This window comes from Corvus moneduloides, chromosome 1, assembly GCF_009650955.1.
Source record: "Corvus moneduloides isolate bCorMon1 chromosome 1, bCorMon1.pri, whole genome shotgun sequence".
In the NCBI taxonomy this organism is placed as follows: domain Eukaryota; kingdom Metazoa; phylum Chordata; class Aves; order Passeriformes; family Corvidae; genus Corvus; species Corvus moneduloides.
In genome coordinates, this window is record NC_045476.1 from 74,324,125 (window position 1) to 74,350,236 (window position 26,112).

Below are 26,112 nucleotides of genomic sequence, written 5' to 3' on the forward strand. Positions count from 1 at the left end.
GCCATCTTAGCTCCTAACACCCCTTACATTGAAAAACATTATAATCTGTTTATATACCATGATAACTTAGGAGTATGAAAATAAAAGCGAGGGCCGGGCTTTTGCTATCTGGTACATAATGGTAAAATTTTAAAATGAAGTCTCTTTTTTTTGTAGATGTTTTCCCATTATCCAAGTGGTATGTGTAAAAGCTATAAAAAACCTGGGTTTGTGCAGAAAACGTGGATGCTTGTACTGAGATACCTTTAAAAAAGATTTAATACAATAGGTATAATTTGCATCTGCAACACTTCCATAAAGTCAGCTCATTGAGAGTCTCTGTGCTTATTTTCCCCAATACACAGCCACCAACAGAAATCGGATTAAGATCACCTGTTTACTGATCTTTTTCCTAGAAGCAAGTGTTGGAGGACTCTTAATCCATGTGGGTTAATCCATGTGGGTAGAGAAAGCGCCATTCTACAGGTTTATTTCACTCTCTAATAACTTATTCAGTGCTCTTAAGTAAACATACCCATTTATTGTAATGACAGGGGACTGTTTGAAACATAATACTGCCAGACAATTTCCACATTCATATTGATTCCTTCTATGCTTCAGGCTTCCACATGATTTTTTCTACAACCTTGGAGTGCAGCACACCTTTTTTGTCCCAGGCTTTAAGAGCTCCTTTGGAAGCAAGCGCAAACTGTTCTACAAACAATTCATCTGTAACAGGATTAAGAGAAACAGTCCACTAGGTAATGGTGATACTTTCAGAAGGAGAATGGGAAAAAAGGTGTCAGAGATTTAGCAGTTATCAGCCCTAATCCATGGGAGGACAGACATCTATCAGACTATGTATCTAGCTCCATGTTCCGGGCCACACGAGACTGTCCTCAGAAAATTACTACCTCCCTTACTCTACCTATGGCTGCATTATTATATTTCCCGAAGATTAAGAGTCAAAATGTTTGCTCACACTTGGAGATGCACTAATTCTGTACTTAACACGACATATTATGTAGGACAGGTATACATTCTGGTTCACACTGAAGCTGGGAAACTGGGTACAGAGACCATAGTCAGAATCCCTGGAAGAACTGCAGTATTGCTCCTTCCTGGAGGAAGTGACTTGAGAAGACCACTAACAGCTTCCTTTTTATATTTGCAGGACGAAATGTAGAACCCAATGGTGAGAAAAGACAGTGCCTGCCAGCTCTGTGAAGCAACCTGTGTTTCTGAGCCCATCTTGGAAAATCTGAGCTGCAGTATGTTCCTGTTGGTGAGGCTAAACATGAGAGTGATTTCAAGTGCCATGTGCTAGAATGAGCATGTTGTAATGACACTTATCTATTACACTTCCCTCCCCTGCCAAAGTGCCAGGCAGTACTTCGTAGTTCACAGTGCTGTCTAACAGATCTTTAGCTGGTGCAAAATCAACAGACTTTGTTAGATTTTGAGGTCAGCTCTTACTGGCATGGCATGAGTGAAGCACATGAACAATAGGGATTGTACAGAGCATGGGGAGACATGAGAGGGGGGAACAAAGCATATGGTCAAGGGAGTTAGATGATTGACAGAAAAACCCATCTGAAAATGGAAAGCAGCATCTATATCCTGAGCAGTTGTTACAGCAACACAGCAAGTGACCAGGATCCTCTCTATCTCATGCACTGTGATTGATATTCCAATATTCTAGGCTATATTTCCACTTTATACAAGACATTGGTTTAAATGGAATAGGCACACATATTTATGAAAGAGAAATTAGCTAATAGGATACTTCAGTACTGCTGTGAACATTCAGGTAGTTCCATCATACTTTTGATAGAGGACTAGTGATGGAAAAGGATACGCACTGAGGAGGTCAAGCGATACACTCATTAAGTTCAAAACAAAACACCTATTTTCCTCAGCTGTATTATCTCCATGAATATTCTTTGAAACCACTCTAAAAAAACTTAATTCTTCTTTTGATTGCATATGAATTTCAGGATACCTCTCAGAAAACGAGAGTCCCTAAGCCATAGAAATACTTACTGTAGAACCAACATACCTTTCTGCATAGTCGATTGGAAGGAGTCTTTGGGCGTGGATACATTTTTCCCAGAGTAGAAATCCCTAGGCAAGGAAGAACAACCACATCAAAGGAGAAGGTTGGGCTGGCAAAAAGAAAACGATACTAAAAAAGAATTGTAGGAGCCTGGGAGATGTTTCATTGCCAGAATAATTATCAGTTAAACCCGTTGTAGGTCCTCATGAAGAGCCACTTGCAGAAATGTGGAGTCACTGCTGGATTGTATTATTAAAGGATCCTCCATAACAGACATGTCTTATTTTCTCCCTCAACACTCTGTCTCTCTATTGAAGACACACTCAGGTTTGGATACTGAGAAGCAGTTTCCTGGAGAAGATAATTTGAACTTGGCTAGCAAAACTCCCTTTGCAGAAGGAGCCATGGTCTTTGAATGGAGGATTGAATGATGAAAATACCCTTCTCTGATAAAATTAGTAGCAGTGCTTTTTTGCACTTATATTGCAAAATTTTCTATGTGAGTGCTGGGCTTCACAGATGTGTAACATAAAAGAGAAGAGCTAAGAATACCAAATGCAGGTGCTGGAGTTGTGCCTTGAATTAACTGAGTAATGAATGTAGGGAGTAATGCATTTGCATTGCAGTTTCCATTCTGATTACAAATTATTTAAAATTTTAATTGATATTTAAATTAAATTATGTTTATTACAGTAATTACAAATTTAAATTAAAATTAAAAATTAAAGAAGTTACAAATTACATGCTTTTTGTAGGCAGCCACTGGACAACAAATAAAGCCTCCAAACAACTGGAGAGAGAATAACATGAATATATCATCTGATTCTTTCCATGAGAACACAGTGCACATACCAGGCCTGATACAGCCAAAAAGAGAAGTGAAAATAGGTATAAAGAACAGTGTAATACAGTACAACAAAAGAGGAAGTACTCTGAGAGGGTTTCCACCAGAATCTGAGATGCTTTTTCTTTTTTATAATTTTCTTTTTTTTCAGTTACAGATGGTGTAAGAAAAAAAAGCAAACCAAAACATTTAAACATGGTGGATCAAACTCTACTCCTGTTTATTACTAAATTTATTAAAGCATCTAGGAAATTCCATTTAAAAATGTACAGCCTTCTTCCAACAGACTAACTCAGTACCATTTCAAACATGGTTTTTGCCTTCTTTTGTCTTCAGGGAGTAAAATCTCCCTTTTATCAGCCTTCTCAAAATTCAGTAAATAGAGCAATTCACAGAGCCTGAAAGACTTTTCTAGTTCTTACTTCTTTAATGTAAACATTTATTTTTCTTCATTTTCTACAATCAAATAGGTTAGCCAATAGTTGAATTTTGATTTCTTGGTGGTTTTTGTTTCCTTTTTAAAATTCTTGCTTTAAAATCAGAGATTACTGTAAATTAGGCCAACATCTGACAATTACACTCTTTAGACTTGTCACTGCACTGGAACTTGATGCAGGTGCAAGGACTGTAGGCAGTGTAGAAGGGTGAACTTCTTAATTTTCATCATTTTGTAATTTGGTCCACATTGACTTATCTTCACAGATGGAAAATTTCCACTGAAGTTGGTGAAAAAATAGCTTGCATAAACTGGACAGAGGGTGTCACCTCTTGTTTTGCAACAGCAGAATGACACTACTCCACCACTACAGTAACAGTACGGGTGAAGTTTACTCAAATTCATCCTCATTTGCTTTTCCATCTGCTCTGAACAGAATGCTGTCAAGCCATGTGACCTCGCCTTCTTCTAATTAATTGATGATAGAAAGTGTTGTTCCCCCCAGGAAATGCTGAAAGTTGGTAAGGACTCTTTACTCCAGCATTTTGGGACATCATTTGCTCCCAAGGAAGAATAAAACCAGGGAGATTAAATGAAGGGATAAAGAGGATCCCTGTAAAGGGATTCTCTCCACTCACAGAATGGGGAGCCCCTCACAGCTCCTTATACACAATCTTATCGTCCTTCCCCCTCTTTATATATAGCGTGATTTAGGTGGAGAGTGGAGTAAGAGTCATATACATAGCAGGATGTTCTTCACAAAGCTTGTTAGCACATGCAGGGATGTGTGTTTTAATCTTTAAACCACCCTCAATTCACCAAGAGTTAGTTACTTTTTGACCATTGTGTCCTTCAAAGTTTCAGTGACACAACTTTGTTTCTCTCCTCAGAGCCAGAACAGGACCATCCGATCTCCACAAGCCTACTCCTTCATCCAACTCAGCCTTTCTCACTGCCAGCTACACAGATATCCATCCTCAAAGATAACATGGAATGCACATAGTGTATCCACAGATAGTAAACCTTAGCCCTTGCCTGACTCCTTGGTCATCATCCTACAGTGCTGAGGGAGGAAAAGGAGAACACACAGAGAAATGGCTCCTGTCCTTGCAAACAAAATTCCAGGGAGAAAGGGATGACACGTTGGCAGAAAGTCAAGAGCCACTATCTAAATATAACAAGCTGCCTCCTTGGCTTAAAATCCTGCAAGCAGAATTTGAAAATGAGCAAGCTGAGATGAGGAAAACACAACAGATTTGTGAGATCGGAAGGGAGAACCAAAAGCTGCAGCAACAGAGGGTGAAAGACCAATGACAAAACCACATCCTGCAGCTTGAAACCAATGGAAAGAGATATGATATAGTCAGGGAACTAGAGACAGCTACAACATAATTCAGTCTGATACTGTAAGCACCAAAAGTACCTATAATGCACAATCCTAGCTGCCATGTGCAGCAGTTCCCAGTTGCCAGGTGCAGCAGTTCCCCTTCCCTTCTAGGGACAAACTCCCACAGATTCCAGCTGAGGGTTCTCTCCAAAAAGCTACTTTAAGAACTTTAAAGGTGAGATAGCACTCCTGAATCCTTTATTGGATTTGAGTCCTGTAGATGCTGAAAAGGTTAGCAGAAAAATTTTCCTGCTTTTTACAGCTGCTTGTGAGAGTCTCCTTTCTCACGCAGGCTAGCTGTAAACAGTGTAGAAGGTTTTGTAAACCAAGACTTTATCTCACAGGTGCAAACTTGTTATGCACAGTCTTCTTTTCCACACTGAAGAAAATATTTTGAAATAGGCATCGTAGCATTCAGCCAATCACTCTGGGAGGTGTATGGTCAAGCACCCAATGATGTCATTTCTCTATTGCAAACCAAGTTACATAAACGAACTGATAATTAATTAAATAATGCCACTTATCCTGGACTTGAATTCCATGTCATTCTTCGCGCCGTCCCTGTGGACAACAGTGACAGGGTCCAAGTGTGGAATTCTGTCTTACACAGATATTTATGCAATAATCTAATTTCAAGCACTGATGAAACACTTTGCAATTTATTATTTCAAGTAAACGAGGAAATAAAAAGTTAAGATAATGAACTTTTTTTTACTTCTTCAAGGGGAAAAGGAATGAAAGGATCAGAATGTAAATGTTGCATAGTTTGTTACCTTCTCTCTTTCTTCAGCTTGCAGCAGCTTACAGACAGTTTTGTCCGTATCTTGCATGGGTTAGGAAATATTCAAAACTGGACACAATATTCTAGATGCACTCCAATAAGAGACGTAAAAGTCACTCACAAAGAAAACAGATCTGCTTTGTTCATTTCCCATAGCATGAAGAGTAACATCTAGAAATTAATCTTCAATTTTCTTATTTTTTTCTTTAACATTGACAACTCTACCATAGCCATAGGTGGCTTTCTTATTCATTGATTACTCCATATGCACTTACATGTACACATTACTGGCTATGTTTTATTTCCCTATTGTACTTTAGGCTTAAAATAGAATTTTGCTTTCACCACATGTGACAATACTCACAATGATAAAACCAGGAGATTGGAGGTTGTTTGGATACACTCAATGCTGCTACCAGATACTGCTGTAGTATACAGAGTTCACTCCCTGGGTGAGAAAGACTGGATTTATGAAATAGCCAACCTATCACTGAATAAGTAGCAATAGTTAACTTGCAGTGTAGAATAAAAATAGCTTTTTATCTTTTCATGTCAACAACTTTGTTTCTGCTCTTCACGCAGAGGGAAGATAAAAAATCTGGTGGCTAAAAATACTCTGTATGCTTTAAGCTGCATATATTGCAAAACCATCACCCCAACCCAAGTGTTGCACAGTCTTAAGCTGGGCAGCCTTGGACAAGGCCAAAGGGAGCTCTGAATTTCCTTTCCTGTTGCCACCATATGGAGCATATGGAATCCATCAATCTGATTAAACAGCCATGGTTAGCAATGACAAATTTATCTAGACTATTAGAGTTTTCATTTGATTTTTTCCATTTCTCAAAAAATACCATCTAATTATTTGGTCAAGTTTGTGGAACACAATTTTCCATATATTTCTGTGAGATAGATCTCCAGGGAAGTATCTCTCGCCTTTTTTTTTTCTTAGATAAAATACAGAATTTGTGTGTGGTTGAGACAATTTTCTGCAATAGGGTAGCTAAAATTCCTTCCTGAAAAAAACCTTGGGAAAGCACTGACCTTCAAAGAACCACCACAATTCAGGCAAAAATTTAGCAGATCTCATTAAGAGCTCCTGTGAACACTGGTTTGTCTCCTGTACTACCATCCAGTCAGAAGCAGCTGACAGGACTTCCAGGGATGAGGTTGCTGTATGACCCCTTTCTGCCTGCATCAATTTCAAAAAGGTTGATTCCCCACAGTTATAATCAGTGGTGAGAAAGAATAATGTCAGTTTGACAGGTCTAAGTGGGAGATTCTCACTGGAATTATTAATAGCTACCACATACAGTAACTGTTTGTAATTTTGAAAAATATTATAGAAATTAAAATGAAAAAAAAAAGCCTCAGAATACGATAAATATAGAATTATTTTTCTAAACTACAAAAAGTAATGAAGAGATAAATCTTGGTGACTTTTTTTTTTTTGAAAGTGTAATATTATCTCTCCTGATTTCAACAGGCACGACATAATATGGAAGGGTACAAAATCACCAACTATTAGAAGAAAATTTTAGAGCTTTTGACAGTTTCTGAAAGCAAAAAAATTGATCTTATCTGTGAGCCCAAGAAAAGTTTTAGAAAAAATAGCAAGCAAAAATAACAAGCTACCTTTTTGGGGCGCACTGGATTAGGGGGGTTACTTATCAAAACTATTGCATTGACCTGAACCTGAAGAGAACCGAGAAGGATGCAGTTCTTGGCACGTGGTAGCAACTGCAAGGTATTAACACCTAGAGCAATGTCCACAGAAAAACAACTGAGAAAAAAAACCCCCACCAAACACTTTGCTAATATGTAAAATTCCAGGGAAACTCAGGGAGCAAGTGAGAAAGTGATCCTCCTGATTGTACCAACAAAATTTCCTTCTACATTACAAGCAAGATGTCTGTCCTAGTCAGATTATATTGCAGATAGCTTTTTCCTGACATATCTTGGTATGCCATCCAAAAGTGAGAAACAGGATGCAGACAGCAGGTTAGGACTGTATGACACTGCTCCTAAAAGTGCTTTGCTGAATTCATCTCTCATAGAAGGCACTGAGTAAATTATGAAGAGGCAGTCCAACTGATTCTTGAACCCTTGGCCATGCCAAAAGCAAGTATTGATAGCAAAAATAATAAGTCTCTACATAAACAGTTATTTGTCTTTTGCTGGTATCTTCAAAGAGGGAACAACACATCTGGGAGATTCATTTAAGAAGTTTAAAATGGAAATGTAAGGTAAACATTACTTACAGATCACATACTAGGAATGCTCACCCTTTTTGTAAGACACATTATGAAACTGAAGGCATATTTCCTCGTAACACTTTTACATGTAATTTCTAACTGAAAACCTTCTTTTAAATGCACGGATACAATGCCTGTACATGACTGCAATCACATTCCCAGGAGCAACATGAACTCTGAGTGAACACCAGTCTTCTCAGCATTAGCATCCAACATAACAGATGTCAAAGCTCAACATCACAATAGTGGCAAATATTGTCAACATTTTTTATTATGCCTCTGAATGAACACACAGAGCAGTCCTTGCAAAAAGAAAGGAAAAAAAAATCTCTGCAGCTTGTTTCAGGTTTTCATACAGACTTCTCTTTCAAATTATAACTTGTTTAATATGGGTAGAGTAGTTAGCACAAAAGAAATGCAGCCTAATATGCTTTTAGGCACAGTTGTAATATTGGAGTCAGTCTTGGCTGGGTGTGTTGCCGAAGCTAGTCAAGGTACCGCAATTATTTTCAGATGCACTGTTAATTAACACCCTTCCATGCCCCAACAACATACAAACCCAGTGAGAGCACCATACAGGTTAATTAATTAGCAACGTCAAGAACAATTAACTCAGATGGAAAAGCAGCACTTAAAGTACATAGTCACTGTGTAGAAGACACAAAATGTTTCAGATCCTGCAGTGCTATATAGGAAACCTCCTACAGCATGCCAGTAATTTTTTACTTTCCTGAAGAAAAAATAATTAGCTGCTTTTCCCCCCCCAAAAAACTCCTGCAAAACAACCAAACCATGACTAGGATAAAGACATCAGAACCTGGTGAAAGACCCTTAGAGAAAAAGTAATATTATACCATTGGGTGGATATTATCTGACTAGAAATACTGTTATCAGTAGCAATGAATGTTTTCTGGTTTTCATAATCACGTCACTTTCAGTCAATACTTAACAGCATTTCAGTAACATTTTCAGCAGGTTAAAATAAGATTAATCTTAGCTAGAATGGTTACTTCTGATAATTTTTTTGTGTAATTTGCAGGTTCAAAAGCAAATGAGTGAAAATGAAAAATGAAAGCCTCAAGACTACATTTACCATTGCCATTACAGCAAGCTGCATATGCCCAGATGACAAATTAAAGTTAACTCAACATATAGAATGTATCTTAACACTACTCTTGTTTCATTTTACCCTGGATGCAAATTGTTGAATAAACTGTGGGAGAAAAGAGAAAGCATGGAGGCTGGTTTGGGCTTTGGCACTTTTTATTTTCACTGAATGTTTTGATTGTAGGGCTTGGGAAAGCTTTGCATTTTAACATCCCTTATGCTGCATTTAACAAAAGGTCTACTGAGATAAAGGCAATGTATCTATCATATTCATTCCCTATGATGCTTTGGGAAACTTTCAATTAAACCATGAAATATATGACTCAAATTCGGTTATTCTAAAGCAATGTGGAATTATGTGAGATTTCAATAGCACCTTTGTTTCAGCAAACAAATTGTTATGCTTTATCCTTGGTCTTTCTGGAGGTATGTTAGTCTACTTCCCACGGAATCACAGAATATTCTAGTTGGAAGGGACCCACTGTCGTCCAGAAAAAATTGGACTTATTACCTGGTGTGCAATAAGCCAATAATTACACACTTGAGAGAGACATTGATCATTTATTTCAGAGTTGCACCAGCCTGGGTGCTCAGTGGTATTCCACAAATCAAGCATGCCAACTATCAAAACCTTCCACTATTTACACATTTTAACAAACAAAGACATTAATGTTCACTATCTACAAGTTACATATTTCTCTTATTAATCAGTATTTTATCTTTTATAGGTTAATGAGTCTCTCGCTACTCATGCTAACTGATTGCCATGCTCAGTCTTTATCTTGGAGCCAGGGGGTCTCTGGGGTCGGTGGTCCGTGAGTCGGTGGCCGTGATCTCCACCTGCGGGAATTCTCTTTTATCCAGTCAGAGCTGATTTAGTACAGTTGCTGAGTTGGGTTTATTAGTTTCTTCCTTATCTTGGGAGTTCTGCCAAATGTCCTTGTGGCCCGTAAATTCTGCATTCTTTGTGTCCACTCTTAGTGCTACATCCTTCTTCCCAAGCTCTCCCTAGGTCTAAGATTATTGTAGCACGTCAAACCCTAAATCTCAGCAAGGCACTTCTACCGACAAGTAATTTGTCTTTCTAACACCAGGACATCACACAGACCTTGCTTGTTAGCTGCTGCTTCACAGATTACATCTTCAAATTCCACATTTTGCAACGCCACGAGAATCGTCGAAGTCCAACTCCTGGCGCTGCGCAGGACCAAGGATAATCTGAAGCGCTTGGGAGCGCTGTCCAAAAGCCCCTCGCGGGCGAGGCTCGGTGCTAGGAGCACTTCCCTCGCCCCGGGGCCGCGCTCCGGGATCGCAGGAAGCGCCCGCCCCTGCCGAGCGCTCACGTGGCCGCCGCGCCTCCTGCCCGGCCGAGCCACGTCCGCGGGGGCGGAGCGGGGCGGGCGCGGCCCCGGATGGAGCAGAGGGGGGAGGCGGCTCCAGCTGCCTCTCCAGCTCCAGCGCCCGCCGCCGCCGCCATTTAGCCATCCCGCCGCGGCAGCCAGCGCCGGGACAGGGTGCGCGGGAGGGCTCTGCTCGCCGCGGCCGCCGCCGCCATCATCATCATCATCGCCATGAGCCGCCTGTCGCAGCTGCTGCTGCTCGCCCTGCTCGTCTTCCCCGCCGCACTGCTGCTCGGGGGCGCCCGCGGCGGCCCAGGTGAGGGCGGGCGGCCGTCACTGCCCGGGCACGGGCAGCGGGGCTGGTGGGTGTGTGTGGGGTGATCCCCGTGGCGCACCGGGCAGGGGGAGCCGCCCCCGCCGGGCCTGCGGAAGCTCCGCCGAGAGGCGGCGGCGGGCGCCGCTCATTCATCGCCCCGGCCGCCCGCGCACGTGGCCGCCGGCGCTCCGGGGCCCGGCCCGGTGCCTGCGGGGCCCCGGTGCGTGCGAGGCCGCGCTCCGGCCCCTCCCGGCGTAGCGACCCTCGGTGTCGGGCGGGGCCCTGCGGGCGCCGGCCTCGGGCCCGGCCGTGACAGCGGCCCGGGAGAGCCGGAGAGCCCCGCCTGGGCTGGTGGCAGCGGGTTTGTCCTTCTTCCCGCTCGCCGGCGGTGCTGGTTCCCAGATTCCCTAACAGATGCGCTGGCTGCCACTCTGCCTTCCCACCTCGTCTGCCGCCACCCCCCAGGTGTCCTTGGCGACACCGAGGAGTGCTAATCTCTGTTTACGCTGTGGCGTTATTTGATTCATGATCTGGAAATTGCCTCCCTACTACTAAGTTTGGGAGGGCAGGAGGGGTGGGGAAGGCTGCTCGCCCGGCTCTTGCGGTGGGCTGCAGCACACGCCGTGTGCGAGTCCCCTCCCAGAGCTCTCCGTTCCCGCTATTGCCACATCATCAGCCCCTCTGACATCCATCGGAAAGACCGTAAGGGGTCTGAGGGTGTGCTGGGCAGCTGATCGCGAAGGGTGCCTATGGCTTAACTCTACCCTGTTAATTTTTAATTTAAAAAAACCCCTACCTTTACGTGTAAAAATTTTTATAGAAATTACATTTTTTTTTATACACTTACAGGTTTAAAAGATCAGCAAATAAAGTCATGGTAGTTAAGGCTTAGGTTAAGCATTGCACGTGGTTGAGTAAAAGTCTTTGAGTGTGCCTCCTAAAGACGCTTGAAAGGAGGGGTTGTACTTGCTCTTTCTAGCACTGACTAACAGTTCTTAAGTCCTTGGATATACTTGTCCTGCTCAAGGATCAGTTTTTCTCATGACACTTTTTAAATATTTATTTTAAATTTTGTATTTATAGCAGCTAGGTCTTTTTTCAGAGCTATATAAATCAGTTACCCATTAATTTCTACTCTTTCATATTCAGAAAATGTTATGTTTATTAAAAAAACCCCCAAACCTGTAGTTTTGTGCACATGTTTTAGATCTCAGCCTTTCTTGCATGTGCTCTGAACTGCAAATGGACAGAACTTTGTCCCATGGCCAATATTTTTATTAATCATATTTGCCCAGTGTTTGAATGCATGAGGCTTGGCTCCACAAAAGCAAAGAGGCAGTGGGCTATCGGATTGCACTTGTCTTGGAGCCTTGCTCTAGTTCAGGTTTCCACTGGCGTTGTGGTTCTGTTGGATATATGGATATATATGATCTTGAGGATGTCATCCTAAAAAAGACATTCTTTGTTTCAAAATTTGAACGAAAATAAGTACAAAAAACCAGTAACTTTTTAGCTACCTTCCAAAGTGTTTTGTTATCAGCATGCTAATACCTTGTTAGACTTGCTAGTCATAGAAGAAACAGTACTTACTAAATTGATTCCCTGGCAATAGCAATGTCTTATTTTCTCTTTTGTAATTGCAAAATTTGAATGTTTTCATGCGTTAATGTGTTCAAAAGTTGAACAATAGCTTTTAAGGTAAATTGGTTGCCTTCTGCAAATTTAGGTGTTGCTGTGTGAATGCTGAACTTTTTGTCATCCAGCTGTAAATTTTTTGGTTTTAAACTTAGTGGCAGATAAATAAGTGAAAAAGTTGTTAGAGAAAGAATAAGGCTGAAAGATCAACACAGACATCCTTTGAATAGGAAGTTTTTGTGACTGAGGCTTCAAAACACTGTATTGGACAGGTTTTTAAGAAGTTCCTCAAACATTAGTTTGAGAATTATACTTCAGCATCAGTTTTCTGTTTATTAACTAGGCATTTAAAAGACTTTCTTGTATTTGCATTTTGTTTTGGTAGGCTCAGGTTTATTAGTTGCAGCTCAGGATGCTACAGAAGATGAGGAAGCTGTGGAAGATACTGTAGTTGAAGATGAAGATGATGAAGCTGAAGTTGAAGAAGATGAACCAACAGACTTGGTAATTGTACATGAATGTTACTTCAAAAGTATGAATTAGACAAGAAGTGCTTGGAGCTGGATAACTCAAATAAGAGTTTACTAACATTCTTTTTTCAGATAGCTATTTCCATGTATCTGGTTAAGCTTCTGTTCAGTTTGAAGTGTTGGAAGGATTTATCTTTTCTTTCTGAATTACCAGTTGAAAAACCGCATGAGGACAACCTGATTTCTGACTACCAAAACTGTAGGTCACAAAAAAACCACCAAGTAAGAGAACCAGATTCTCATAGGAGCCCTCTGTAGTCGTTTTGCATCTTCAGCTGTACCTCAGTAAACTGAGAAGAGGATAGAACTACTTAATTCTACTGTCTTTGATATTTATTTCTTAGGGGCAAGAGAGTCTTGGTTCTTAGTTAAGCTCAGTATGAATTCTGAAACCCTTGTTTTGTAGCCCATTGTCACTTGCTACTCTCTTAACTCTTAGGCTTGTGGCCATGTTGCTGTTCAGGGTCACTTGCTTCAGCTTGACAAATGTTTAAAAAGTTTCTTTGTGCTAGGTTTCCCTCAGCAGAGTCTCAGATGTCCATTTCCAGGAAATAGCAATTTAATAATTGAGTGTTTCCACAGTAGGGACACTCAGGCGGCCCAGAATGAAATCCCTGGGCTGGTACACCCTTACAACCTGTGTACCCATTCTTCACGAGCCTGGCACACACGTCTTGTTTAATGGTAATTTTTGTTCTGGGATCTTCCTGTTCCTTGTTGAATTATTTCTGTAGTTGTATTTATCTGAATGGGGTGCATCTTCGGCTGACAGTTGTGGCTTCCTAATCTCTCAGTTTGCACTGATCTCAGAGCCTCCCTTCACATACCTAAGCAACGGTTCAAGATTAGTTCAGCCTTTCAAGGTGAAAGTCTGCAGCTTGTAGCCTAAGGCTTTAGCAACCTTAGTTACTCATACTAAGCAAAACTAATCAGGCAAGACAATTTAAAAGAATTCAACTAACTAAATTTACAACACAATTTCAAAAAATTACAAACAAAAAAAAATTTCGAACGAAAAAGTGAAATGTTTGACACAGTTTTGTGATCTGCAGTTGAGTGTTGGGCTTGCTAGACACTTCCTGTACTTGGATTGGTGCACAATTTTCTCAAATCTCTGATGTAAATTAAGGAAGTTTGGGACAATATTTAGGAGAAGACATGCATAATAAAAATGCAGATTTGGTAAAGTGTTACTTGATTCTATCAGATTTTCCTGATGTTGTTAAGTTGGTGAGCTTATGGTTGACCAGCTTTGGTAAGTGGTAGAAGGTGTACTGTGTCAGTACTGACAGAATATTATTAAATAACCTCTTGGTTGTAATGTGCTTTATATTAAATAGTAAGTAGTCTGTGTGTTGGGTACAAAACATGATGCTTTTTAGGCAGTTTCTTTTATTTGTCACTGAAATAAAAGATAGTTTTTCATAGCATCTTGGAGTCAAGACGCTGCATGCTCAGCTCTGGTTCCCCAGTTCATGGTATGTGTTTGACTGATCCAGTAGGATTTCCACTGCTTCAGGAGGTTGTTTAAGCACTGAAATCAAATGATCCAACTGACTTGTAAGCAATTAGCTGAGACTGTTCACTACTGCGTCAGCCTTGGTTTTGTTTGGTGGGGGCAGTGATGATCCCATGATCCCCAAGTGGAAAATAAGCCCTTAATGCTTGCATTTGCTAAATTAAAAAGTGAATCATCTCAAGGTGAACTTGAACAAGTGAATCCATGGACTTATGTAGTACCAACAGCCTAACCATTTGCAGGCATACATACACTTAACTAATTAAAACTGAATAGAAAGCTGCCGTAAACACTCACTGTAGTGAAAGTAACTCATTTGTCTTATGCCTGTCTGTATTTTGGAAATGCTTGTTTTCTAAGTAGAGATAGCCTAGATGTGAACACTTAACATTTAGATTCTGTTCTTTTCCTTCCACCCCCAAACAGAAGCCTTACTGATGCTTTTTGATTATAAACCCTTCAATAGAGCTAAATGTAGTTCAGATTAGTCACTGTGTCAAATATAACAAGTAGAAAGATAAGTGCTGAAAAGGATGCTCATCACATCTAGAGGGACAATAGACTATGTGCTAATTCTGCAAGAACAGGATTTGGTATAAATACTTGCCCCTGTTTGCATGCTTTGACACATGGGATTCTCATGAACCAAGCATGGTTTTTGCTTCACTGTTTGTTATAGGATTTTTCAAAAAAGTCTCTTGTCTTAGACAGAAGAAAAGGAGGAAGAAGACTTGTCAGGAGAACCTAAAGCCTCACCTAGTGCTGATACAACCATCTTATTTGTGAAAGGTGAAGGTAAGAGTCCTCTGCTAATCTACCATCCTCTTTATTGTTGCTTAGACTCCATCAATGTGTGCCTAAAACAGTGAAGCTTTAAACTACAGAGTCTGTTCTAGATGCTCTCTGTTTAGAATTGGCTGTGTGTGGTGCATGATTTTTCTAATGGTTGAATATTTTTTTGTGTGTGTTTCAGACTTTCCAGCGAACAACATTGTAAAATTTTTGGTGGGCTTCACCAATAAGGGTACAGAGGATTTCATTGTCGAGTCTCTGGACGCTTCTTTCCGGTACCCTCAAGACTACCAGTTTTACATCCAGAACTTCACAGCTCTCTCTCTGAACACAGTAGTTCCACCACAGAGACAAGCCACGTTTGAGTACTCCTTCATCCCTGCTGAGCCTATGGGTGGTCGTCCTTTCGGTCTGGTTATCAATCTCAACTACAGAGATGTAAATGTAAGCCTGATGCTCTAATTTGTTTGAATCTTTTTAGTTGATGTGGAGGTGTCAGGAGGGAACTACTTAGTCAAGTACCTCTCCAGAAAGTGAATGCCTCTGTAGTATTTAAGCAAAGCAGTAGATATATAAGCACAGTAAGTGACTGCCTACATGCACTTAAAGTTGTATCAGCAGTGGAAGCTGGAGTGCCTTAGAACTGTATTGTAGTGGGATACATTCGTAAAAAACTCACTCAGCCAACCAAAATATCAGCTTTCTTTAGGATAACTTAAATTTCACTGTGCTTTTTAGATTGGGCTTTGCTAACAAACCCTGCAATCAACATGAATGCCACCTGCAAACTTCACTTAAGGCAAATAAATGGCCAGTAGTTGCAGTCTGGGAAAAGGCTACACAAAAGCATAGATGGGGCTCAATTTTATTCTTTTCTCTTTAAGTGCAGGTTAAGGATTAACAGACTTCTGTACCTTTGTGTTTTGGTAGCCCTAATAAGAACCCTTTGTATGTAATACCTCTTGTTATAGGAGGTATCGTACTGAAGCCTGGATGTGACCATCTTGATATCATCAGTACTGTTCTTTGTACTTGGAACAAAACATTTGTGCTTTGATGTGTTGAGTTAAACTAGCACAATTTATAAACTTGAGAAAGTCTCATGCAGGAGTTGCTCCTTTCTAGAAGTTCTCCAAGAACATGGAAAAAGGTAAACTTTTGTGTATGTGTTGAAGAAATTAATTTAAAATGTTATGTGCAAACTTTGTTCTAGGGCAATGTGTTTCAAGATGCTGTCTTCAATCAAACTGTTACAATTATTGAGAAAGAAGATGGGCTGGATGGAGAAACGTAAGGAGGCTGGAGATCCAGGTTTAGTTGGTGCACTGGTAGAACAGGTTATTGGTGGTGCCAATGAAAATAGTTTTTGTATTGTCATTTTATTGAATGTTAGGTCTGCTGTGTTTTGCTGATGGTGTAGCAGCATTTGACAGACTGAAAATATGAACTTTTCCCAAAATTAAGATCTCTGTTATTAGTGGGGATCTTCAGGATTGGTACTGTGTCAGTGAGAAGTTACAGATGTGCTTTAGCTCAGAGGGCTTAAGCCTGGAATAGGACCTGGTGTTATACAGCTACATAGCAATTCAAAACTGTTAAGCTTCTGTTATGCTACTGTGCTTTTTCCGAAGAGTTAAAAGATGCGGGGAGTCCATAGTATCAGGCTGTGGGTCCTGCTGTCAGGACTGGAATAGCTTTCTTCTGGAACACTGCACTGTAATCTAAGATTACATAAACTAAAAGATGTATTTGGAGTATGAGATAGAGGAACTCGGTCTTTTTTTGTTGTACTAACTGCTGTCTGTAGTAGGTACCTTTCAGGAGTGATTTTTTTTTTAGAGACTTAAGTAGATCTGACACACCAAATACCTTTCAGGCGTATGCTGTGCTAAAATGCTTTTAAATTTTGTAACTCTGAAATGGAATTTTAAGTGAACCTGTGAGTTAAAATAGTCTTCAGAAATACTTGTAGAGAACGCTGAATATCTGGATTGTCCTGCTGCAGGTAGAAATTGGCTGTTGAGCAAGCTTCCTGTTAAGGTCAGCCAAAAGAAATAGCTGTTGCAGTAATTCGTATTTCTCGAATAGAATAGTATAAATGAAAGAACAATTGGTCACGTGGAAATGTGTGATATGCTGAAAAAAGGAGCTTTCAAAACAATTCAAATACTAGAATCAGTTTGTGTGAATATCCTGGGAACAGATAATTACCCTATAACAGGGATTTCAGTTAGGTATCTTCTTCAGTTTGACTCCATAATTTCCTTTATCGTAAATGAGAGTTCAGATGTTCAGCTTGGAATAAGTTCTTTACCTGCAAATTCCTTAATCCCCAAATAAATTTTTGCTATAACTTAGGTTTGCCTCTTGCTAGGTATCAACAGATACTTCCGGTAAAATTCTTCAAAACAAACCAGAATGCACAGACTAAAAAAAATTATTTAATAGGTAGAATTCTAACTATGGAACACAGAGCAAAGTAAGCTAGTTCTTTCAAATTTCAAGGTCTGTTGCAAATTAATAGTGTCCTAGCAGTACTTGCTTTGCAATAGCATGCTAAAAGTATATGAGAGATTTTTAAGGGTTTTGTAAGTGATTAAAGCTGTCACAAACACAAATATTGCCTGTGACCCAGTATCTTGAAACTTCATGGTAGTGCAAAAGAATTCTTGAAGTTACTAAATTTCAATATTTATTTATTTATTATAACATTTTCCTGGTTTATACAACATTTTTCAAGTGTTCTGCTGTTCAGAATTAAACTTAAGATTACAGTTTCTGAAAGCCAAGTCAGAATAATTACATAATAGTTGTTAGCACTTTAGTTTCAAATTCCTTGGGTATTTTCCCCATTTGCCCCCTACAAAAGTTCCTGGGAAAAATTAAGTGGACATAGGGCCAAAGCTAGGCTTAATTTCTATGCCCCTTCATAAACTGTCTTCAAAACTTGACATTTTTAGTTAATGGTTTCCTGAACTGTTTTTTAAAGGATCTTCATGTACATGTTCCTCGCTGGACTCGGTCTGCTGGTCATTGTTGGCCTACATCAGCTACTAGAGTCCAGGAAGGTGGGTAGTGTGTTTTTTCTGTGTACTTGTTGATACAAGGCCTTTCTGATGTGAAAGGAAAGCAATTCAGTGACTGCTTCTGGCATATGATGGTACAGCTAGAAGATTTATTTTTAGAACCAGTGAGTTCTTAAAAAATGTTCCTAATGGAAGCTACTCTGATTGCTGAGCTCATGCCCTTTGGGGCTGCTCTTTGGCTCCACACTAAAGTGGTTGAATTGAAGTACCTTCTAATCACTGCATGTATGTGTCTACTGATTCAATACTTACTGGGTAGATTTTCCCTATGCTCTCTGTTTCTGCCTATTAGTTTAATCCAGGTCAGAATTTGGGGGAAAACAGCTGTCAGTCTTTTATTTAGTTCCTAGCAAGTCTTTGCCATAGTGCTGATTATTTTGCAAGGTCAGGTTACATATGAAAATGTTGTGCTAATCTGAGAAAGCAAAATAAAACTGGTCATCACAAAGTTTGATTAATCATCAGCAAAAGGTATAATGAACTTGCCCAGGTGTGCATGAAATCTTGGTGCCTTTATGTGGAATAAGTGTTGTGAGGTGTTAGAAATAGTAATGTAAATCTTAGGGGAATAAATTGCTAATGGGACAGATGTCTCTCTGCATTGACTAGCCTTAAGTTTTTGCCTTAGTGAAATAATTGTAATTGACTAAATGTAGCATTTTTAGTTATTTCTAATACTTGTGCTATCCAAGTCTTACTTAAAAGAAAAATCTTTCTTGTTTCTTGAATTTTCAGAGGAAAAGACCAGTACAGAAAGTAGAGATGGGAACATCAAACCAGAACGATGTTGATATGAGCTGGATTCCCCAAGAAACTTTAAATCAAATAAGTAAGTAGTCTGCCTTTCACAAACTAGACCATAACAAACTTACTTGATCAGTTAATTGTAACTGAGTAAGTAGCAGGTACGAATTTCTTAGAACAGCATATATCTTCTAGGGAATAGAAAATTGTCTCAAGCACTGTGCTTAAGGATTAGATTATTACTTTAGCAGTCTATTCCTTGTAGAACAAACTTCATTGGTTGATAAAATAATTACTATTGGTGACTTTACAATTTGTTCTGTAGAATATTTTTCAACAGTATAAAATCTCTACCCAAAATCTGGATCACAGAGGTTTAAATAGGAGAAAATAGCTGTCATCTCAAAGTTTCTGTAAGTTGTTTGGAAGTTTACCTATAGACCAAAGTCTTAAATAAGCATCAGAAGTGTGTTTTAACTAAAGCCACATTAATACTTGTTGTTAATGTCCTTCACAAATCCAAAAGTTCTGTTTGATACCTGAAATGCCAGTGGTAAAACCCTGTATCTGATTTCCTTAGACTGTGGATATTTCTAACTTCTCTTACTCTTTCTTCTCTTTTGCTTTCCCGTGGCTTCAGTGCAGAGTAGAAGAGGTGAGGCAGACTCTCGTGAATTGAAGAGTGAAAAGTGCTTTATGTGTTGTCCCTGTAATAATTAGGTGTGACTAGAAGTACAGCTTCCTGCATGCTGTGACTGGTGATGTAGCATGAGCAGTAAAAGATTGCAGAACAGATGCACACAATGGTACACGTTTTATATACTTCTAAATTTATGTTTTCATCTATTTTATGCATATATTTCTGGTTATGTTGTAGAAACAGAGTTTCAGTAGAATATTGCTGAAGTATTGTTGTCTTCTCTCACAGTTCCCAGAAATCTTTTTCTAAAAGGCAGATGTTTATCTTGCCTTCCCCACTTACCTTGGTGTAGTATCAGGCTGATAAGCTCCTATCATCAGTAGCAGTGACTGGTATGAAGTGAGAAAGCCTCAATAAAAAGTGCATCCTATATGAGATGCAAAGAGAAGTGCTTTGAAAACCCTTTGTAGGAGCTACCTTTACTTGGCAAAGGCTGCTGTATTAATCAAATAAGTGAATTCTGAGCTTCATTTGGTGTAGAAGGGCTAGAGCCCCTGCTCTAGCATGAAGTTGTGCCAGGGGTTGATGGCTTTGCTTTTTTTAATTCCTTCACCCTTTTTAAGTACACTTACACAGCACAGGTATGAAGGTTAGTGCTTTACTTGAGAAGATAAAAGCTTTCTTGTACATTTCCTTCTGTGAGACACAAGAATAGCATAAAACCCAGACACTGATATTTGAAAAGCCTCAATCTAGCAAGAAAAACTGAAGGTCTAAATGTTATTTTTCTCTAAAGAGCAAGCTGTCTTTAAAAGGGTTCAAATCCTGGTAATGTTTGGGCCCTGCCACCATCCCTTTCTTAAACCAAACAGGTATTCATATCTTAATACTTGAAATTTAGGAAAAATTAACGATTAAGTTGTTCTTAATTGTGGTTTTCTCAGCTCCAGGTTAGTTTCAATTAGAACTCTACACTAGAACTTTAAAATACATGACCTTCAAGATCTCAGATATTCCTGACTTTTTTGTTATTGACACTTCATACTGTACTGATTGGCGGGTAAGGGCATGATGGCTGCTCCTTGTGTCTGCAGATACTCTAAACAGGGAGGTTATTGGAGATTGTTCTGTTTAAGAAAGTTAGTCACCAGATGCACTTAGCAATCACTTTAGCTCTTCATGCAAAGTATTGAAGCTTCTCTTCAATAATCATAGAACCATAGAATGGTTTGGGTTGGAAGGGGCCTTGAAGATCATCCAGTCAAATGTGGATGCTTTCTGGAAAAGTGTGGTTTTTCACAACAGAGACACTTTTCTTCTGCTGTTAGTTGTATGAATGTGGAAATATTACATGTGAGACAAAGCTGTCTAAAGAAGAGTCAATCCTCTATTCTTCAGTCGGGTAAACTCAAGGCAGTAGTCATCAAAATAATTAATTTAACTTTCTAGAAGTGTAACTACTGAACATGAAAATTTTCTAAACGGCAGAGCCTGCAGTTCCACATAGGGATGGCATAGGGTCTTGGGTTTGGGTTTTTGTGCATTTTAGTAACTGGCAAACAGAACAAACCTTACCCTGGTGTTGCATGTTACAGAACAGAAACATATTTTTTGTTACCTTGTATTTAGGGTGCTAATAGTTAAAAAGCCTTAACAAGTTGTTTGAACTCGCTTCTCTGTGGTGATGCATTGCACTTGAAGGGCAGCTTGTCTTGTGTTTAGGAGGAGGAAAATACATGCTCGTGTAACAATTGCAATTGATGCAACTATCTCTTTTCTTTTTTCTTTTTTTTTTTCCTTTTTTTTTTTTCTTTTAATCTAGATAAAGCTTCACCGAGGAGGTTGCCCTACAAGAGGGCACAGAAGAGACCAGTGGGCTCTGATGAGTAATGTTAACTAGTGCAACAGTTGAACCTTTACTAATTCTGCCTGTTTGGTGTTTTTGGATTGGAGTAGTGCAGAGAACCCATGTCACCATAAGGAAAATACTGCTAAACATTTGGACTGAACAGATTAACTGAATGGTGTTAATATTACTGAAAATGCACTTCTCTTTTAATTTTTTTTTTAATTGTTGGGGGGAGGTAGCCATTAAGATTTGTGCCTGCGTGTGTAAGCGGTTGGTCTTCACAGAAACATGTTACCTGAAATGTGCCTTTAGAGTTCTTTGTAATGCTGGCTTGTCATTTGTACATGTCATTGAAGGATTTTTCTTCTCTCCCTAATCTGAATGTCTGGTGACTTCAATCTGTCTTGATTGTATCATATCTGTGTCAGAACCTGAATGCATTGTTCTTATTCAGTAAGTGACGTTACTCTTTACAAGGTGCACACACTGAAGTTTGTGTGTGTGGTCCTGTCTCAGTGGCCAGGCACTGATCATCTCAACTTCTGCATAGTTTTCATTCTAAAGGCACAATTGGGTATAGCTGCTTGTAGTGGTAGATATTTTGCTGCTGTTTTGATCTGGGCATGCAGTGACCTAAAAATCTGAACTTAGCTGCATAGATGTTAGGAGGGCTCTTGCACAGCAGCAGAACTTGTGAAGCATGGAATTTGTGTGCTGAATTGGTATTACTACATAAATTTCTTTTTTATACCCAATTTGTTAAATGGTTAGTTATTGAGTCGTGCCAGCAGCTTAGGTATTCAGATTATAGTGGTAGTTCTGCAATGTTTACTCAAGAAACTGTTGAACAAGCCAGAGCAACTTTTCAGTGAGTTCTTGGTTCACTCTTCTAAGAACTGGAATGTCATATGTATCGAAATGTCAATTTATTTTTTTTAAAGCTTTACAAGGATTTGCTGTACACACTTGAAGCCAACTGTTTTTCAAATTCAGTTTCAAGTAATTCTTTTTATTGGCAGACTATTTAATTCACCCTTTACAGTTTTTAAATCTGAGGCATCTTTACACTGGTCAGTAAATTGGTCTGAGGCTTTTTTCCCACTTTGTCTTTCTTAACTAGTAACACTGATGCATATTCATCACTAGTTGCATGTTGGTTCAGTACTCAAGCAGAAAAGCTGTATGAAAAATCAAAACAAGATTTCCTTTTGTGACTTACATGATTACCAGGTACTGAGGTATTGGTCCACATCCACTGTGCTCAGGAATTAACTGACAGGGAAAAGAGCCAATATGCAGAACATCAGTTTGCTTGGACAAGGCTTGAATTGTTTGCATCTCAGCTGCCTCTCTTGCAGTGTCTGAGTGTTATCTGAAAGCTTGTTGAGTTCAGGAAGAGGTATAGATTTGAGGCCTCTGTTGTCTTCTTTTCTTCCCTTTTCTTATCCCTGCCTGTGAAAATGCCCCTTCAGTTCTATACTTGCTCTGCAGGGACTGAACTTCTGAGCCAATGAATGCTGAGTGATCCTTCCAGATCTTCCACAGTGTGTTTGAAGCATCCAGGCTCTGTGCTGGCACTATTTTGTTACACACTTTGCCAGAATGAATTGTGAAGATGTTCTTGACTCATACTGCTATGGAAGAGATGCGTTGTTCAACTTCCTGAAAATACAGCTAGTCCAGGCAGAATATTTTTCACAGTTAAGGTTGCATAATTGTCATTCAGATCATTTAGGAAACAGTTGAATGCTGCCCTCATAAGGGGTATCTGCACTCAAATTGTGTGGAACAGCTTTATTTGCCTTTAGTGATATAATCTGACTGGTTCTGTGGTAGATTTGCAGACTTGTATTCCACTTTGCATTGATTCAACAGTGTGTTTATGGATTAAATGCTTCCTATGCTAAACCCCCCTAGCAATTGCAGCACCTGATGCGCTGAACTTGGAAGTTCCCTCTCTTGGATTATGTGTCTAACCTGGCATCAGGAGAGGGTTTTTTCACCTTCTTGTAATAGGTCATCTTGAACTGTATACTCTTAATTCTTCCCAAGTTTTAAAGGTACTCTTTGAGGGGGTGCTGATGGTACAGTGATACACCAGGAAAAAAGACAAAGGATCACAACAGAGGATATTAATTTATAATATCCTAGTTTTATTTGTACTAATAAGAAGTAAGCATTTGAAGGCTGAGCTCTCTTCTCTGCACTCAGAGGTTGACTTCCAAATGCTTAAGTTCTAAGCATGAAAGAAGAGAGGAGGCAGCTTGCAGTGGGAAAGTCCAGTTGTACCTGAGGCTGTCTTTCTGATGGTACAACTTGGCATTCACTGTAGGTGGTTCATAGTGACTTTCTTAGCCAGAAGCAGTTCATAAGAACAGGGGCCAGTAGACCACTACTGCTCATGGTGAATGTCATAAAATTTTTTAATTACTTGTTTCTCATTAATTTGCTGTAGTGGAAATTCCAGTGTGCAGGGTAAGTGAACTTTGGCATCTCTGATATTATTTCTGGTGAGTAAGCCAGTCTACTACACTCAGTTTTCTTAAACTGGGGGAATGTAGTTGTTGCTTTATCCTATTGGTAAGAAACTTTTATTTTGGTACTTGAATTTTCTACTCAGTTTTTGAACAGGCATAGCTTAGTGTCACAGGTATGTTACTGGATATCATTATTATCAGCTAAGTAGGTTATAGTTTTGCTACTTAAAGATGAGACAGCAGCAATTCTTCCTATCTATGCCACCCCTTTCCATGTGGCAGCACAAGCCATTTGTATAATCCAGCATTTTTACCAGTTCTCAGCCAGCTTACTGCACTGCCACACAACTGCTCCTGGGAGCTTCTGACAAGAGTGAGAACTGTGAAAGGAGATGTGGGCTATGGTTTCTTCTTTATTAGTAAGAGATGTTAAAATGCTTTTAGAGAGCAAATGAGCTATGGGCTTAAAGTGAAGGACCTCTGTGAATTCCTTTCTCACTGCTCCTTAACTTACTCAAAAAATTGTGAAAACCTAAAAATTTGACTCTTGGGGTAGGAAAACCAGCTTTAGAGTTCACATCTACAGAGGCAGCAGAGCATTAGTTTAGGCTACCCTTGAACTGCATGTGATACCTGTAGCCCTTGGTATACTGTCTGCTTTCTGGCAGCAGTTCATTTTTTTCCCCAGCATCAGAGAAAAAAGAGTGGCTGCTGTCAGACTAAAGGATTGAAGTTTATTCTCCATGTGCAAAAATACTAAGTTGTAGGCTGTGGAGCTGGATGGAACAGACCAGAGATGGCAGTGCTTCTGCTTGTTCTAAAACATTTATGCCAAACATGTTGCTTAGCTTGGAACAGGTCTAATCAAAAGTATCATTTACTGGTTATTCCTAGAATGCATGGTGTTAAACAAAATGTTGCAGGTTAAAGCTCTGAATCCAGGGAAGCCAAATACTAAAGTAGACTGGTTGTGCTGTTTTCAGTGTGCTTGATGTACTGAGCAGTAGAGAGTCTGTTCTCTTTTCTTCTCCAAAGGAAGGACAGTACCTACCTCATAGGAGTGACATAAGGGCTGTTTCAAGAGTGTTTTGAAGTTTTTTGAGACTTGCACAATACACTTCTGTGGAGATAGTAAGACACAGCACTAGTGTAAATGGTTGGCAGCTGTACACATAGATCCATGCTATAGTAATTTAATCCCCTCACTGACCAGTGTTTGCAGCTTTACATTCTGACATTTCTAAAACATGCAGAGCAGTTGCAGTGAACATACAGAGGAGAGCAAAGCCAGAAAGATCTCTTGATTTCTGCAAAAGTTTGTAGATGGGCTAAGTAATATTCTCCTGACATTTTCCCATTTATCTCTAAATTTTCCCAGGGACTTTTTCTAATCAGTTGATACAGATGATTGTTTGTGTAGCTACAATCAACAGTCAATTTAAGAATGACTGATTGTTTCGGATGATCAAGTTCAGATGATGTACTGCAACTGAAGTGTTAAATTATCATTTAATTTCTTACCTGCTGACTTGCATTTATAAGTGAGATCAGATCTCTTGAAAACAGCTGCAGGTTTTTTTGTAAAGTATACTTGATTTTTTTTTCCTTAGCATTGTGTAGCTTTTTTTTTTTTTTTTTTAATAAAGCATGAGTATGGCACCGAGAAAAAAGGCCTTTTCCTTGATAAGCAACCCATAGAAACAAATATGCAAAGTGTGAAAACATGCCATTCTTAAAAATCTGCATTTCTACATGTGTAGTTGGAATGGAAATAATATTGAGCAAGTACTTTGTGATGCTTTGGACAGTGGACTAATAATTAAGATTAGAATTCTTTATAAGAATAAAGGAGGGCCCTGGGAAAATATTCAGTAAATTCTTGAATCCTGATGGGTTAGAAGTGAGCCATAGTGCCCTACATTTCTAGAAAGAATAACCTCATTAGACCCATGGCAGTGTAAAAAGGATTTGTTAGGATGCTTAATGGTTGCTGAAGTACAAGGTTACAACAAGGCCAAGTCCTTGTAGCTTTTACGTGCATGCTCTTGTGTGACCAAGCACACACTCACATTCCATGCAGTCACTCTGAAAACAGCAGTTCCAGCAGGTGTTCTGCATCCAAACAGAAGGAGGTAAGACTTGTTGGGGTAAAAAAAAGCTGACAAAAAACAAAACAGAAAAGGCTTGAACATAGAGGATGCTGGGAGCCCTGTATTTGTGAACTGTATCTGTGGGTAAAAAAGGGAAAAATTAAAGGCAGATGTGTTGGTGTATTTTTAGGTCCCAGAACACATAAAAATAACTAAAATTTGAAGCCTGCCTCATCTTCCCCTGAAAAGGTC

The 26,112-nt window shown here is 39.5% G+C and overlaps 1 protein-coding gene and 1 long non-coding RNA gene across 3 annotated transcripts; both read left to right on the top strand.

Moving 5' to 3' along the window:
* The first annotated feature begins 605 nt into the window (after positions 1-605).
* Positions 606-5,209, top strand: LOC116447200. Its single transcript, XR_004241513.1, has 3 exons — positions 606-740; positions 1,154-1,264; positions 4,206-5,209. It is a non-coding gene; the product is annotated as an uncharacterized LOC116447200 (long non-coding RNA).
* Positions 5,210-10,237: 5,028 nt separating this feature from the next.
* On the top strand, positions 10,238-25,209 carry SSR1 (signal sequence receptor subunit 1). Of its 2 annotated transcripts, XM_032116082.1 has the most exons (9): positions 10,238-10,498; positions 12,519-12,637; positions 14,890-14,977; positions 15,156-15,418; positions 16,188-16,264; positions 17,964-18,042; positions 18,796-18,889; positions 19,445-19,459; positions 21,267-25,193. In XM_032116082.1, the coding sequence occupies exons 1-9, from the start codon at positions 10,414-10,416 to the stop codon at positions 21,332-21,334; spliced, it is 888 nt and encodes a 295-aa protein (XP_031971973.1). In that variant the 5' UTR covers positions 10,238-10,413; the 3' UTR covers positions 21,335-25,193. The 2 variants fall into 2 exon arrangements, with proteins under 2 accessions (XP_031971973.1, XP_031971982.1); XM_032116091.1 differs by lacking the exon at positions 19,445-19,459 and having other exon boundaries at positions 10,239-10,498; positions 21,267-25,209.
* The last annotated feature ends 903 nt before the right edge of the window (positions 25,210-26,112 follow it).

Bases quoted from the DNA above. Each gene is read 5' to 3' on its own strand.
- SSR1 (XM_032116082.1), top strand. From the start codon at position 10,414: ATGAGCCGCCTGTCGCAGCTGCTGCTGCTCGCCCTGCTCGTCTTCCCC. The intron at 14,978-15,155 runs GTAAGAGTCCTC...TGTGTGTTTCAG, and splicing joins CTTATTTGTGAAAGGTGAAG to ACTTTCCAGCGAACAACATT. The intron at 16,265-17,963 runs GTAAGGAGGCTG...TGTTTTTTAAAG, and splicing joins GATGGGCTGGATGGAGAAAC to GATCTTCATGTACATGTTCC.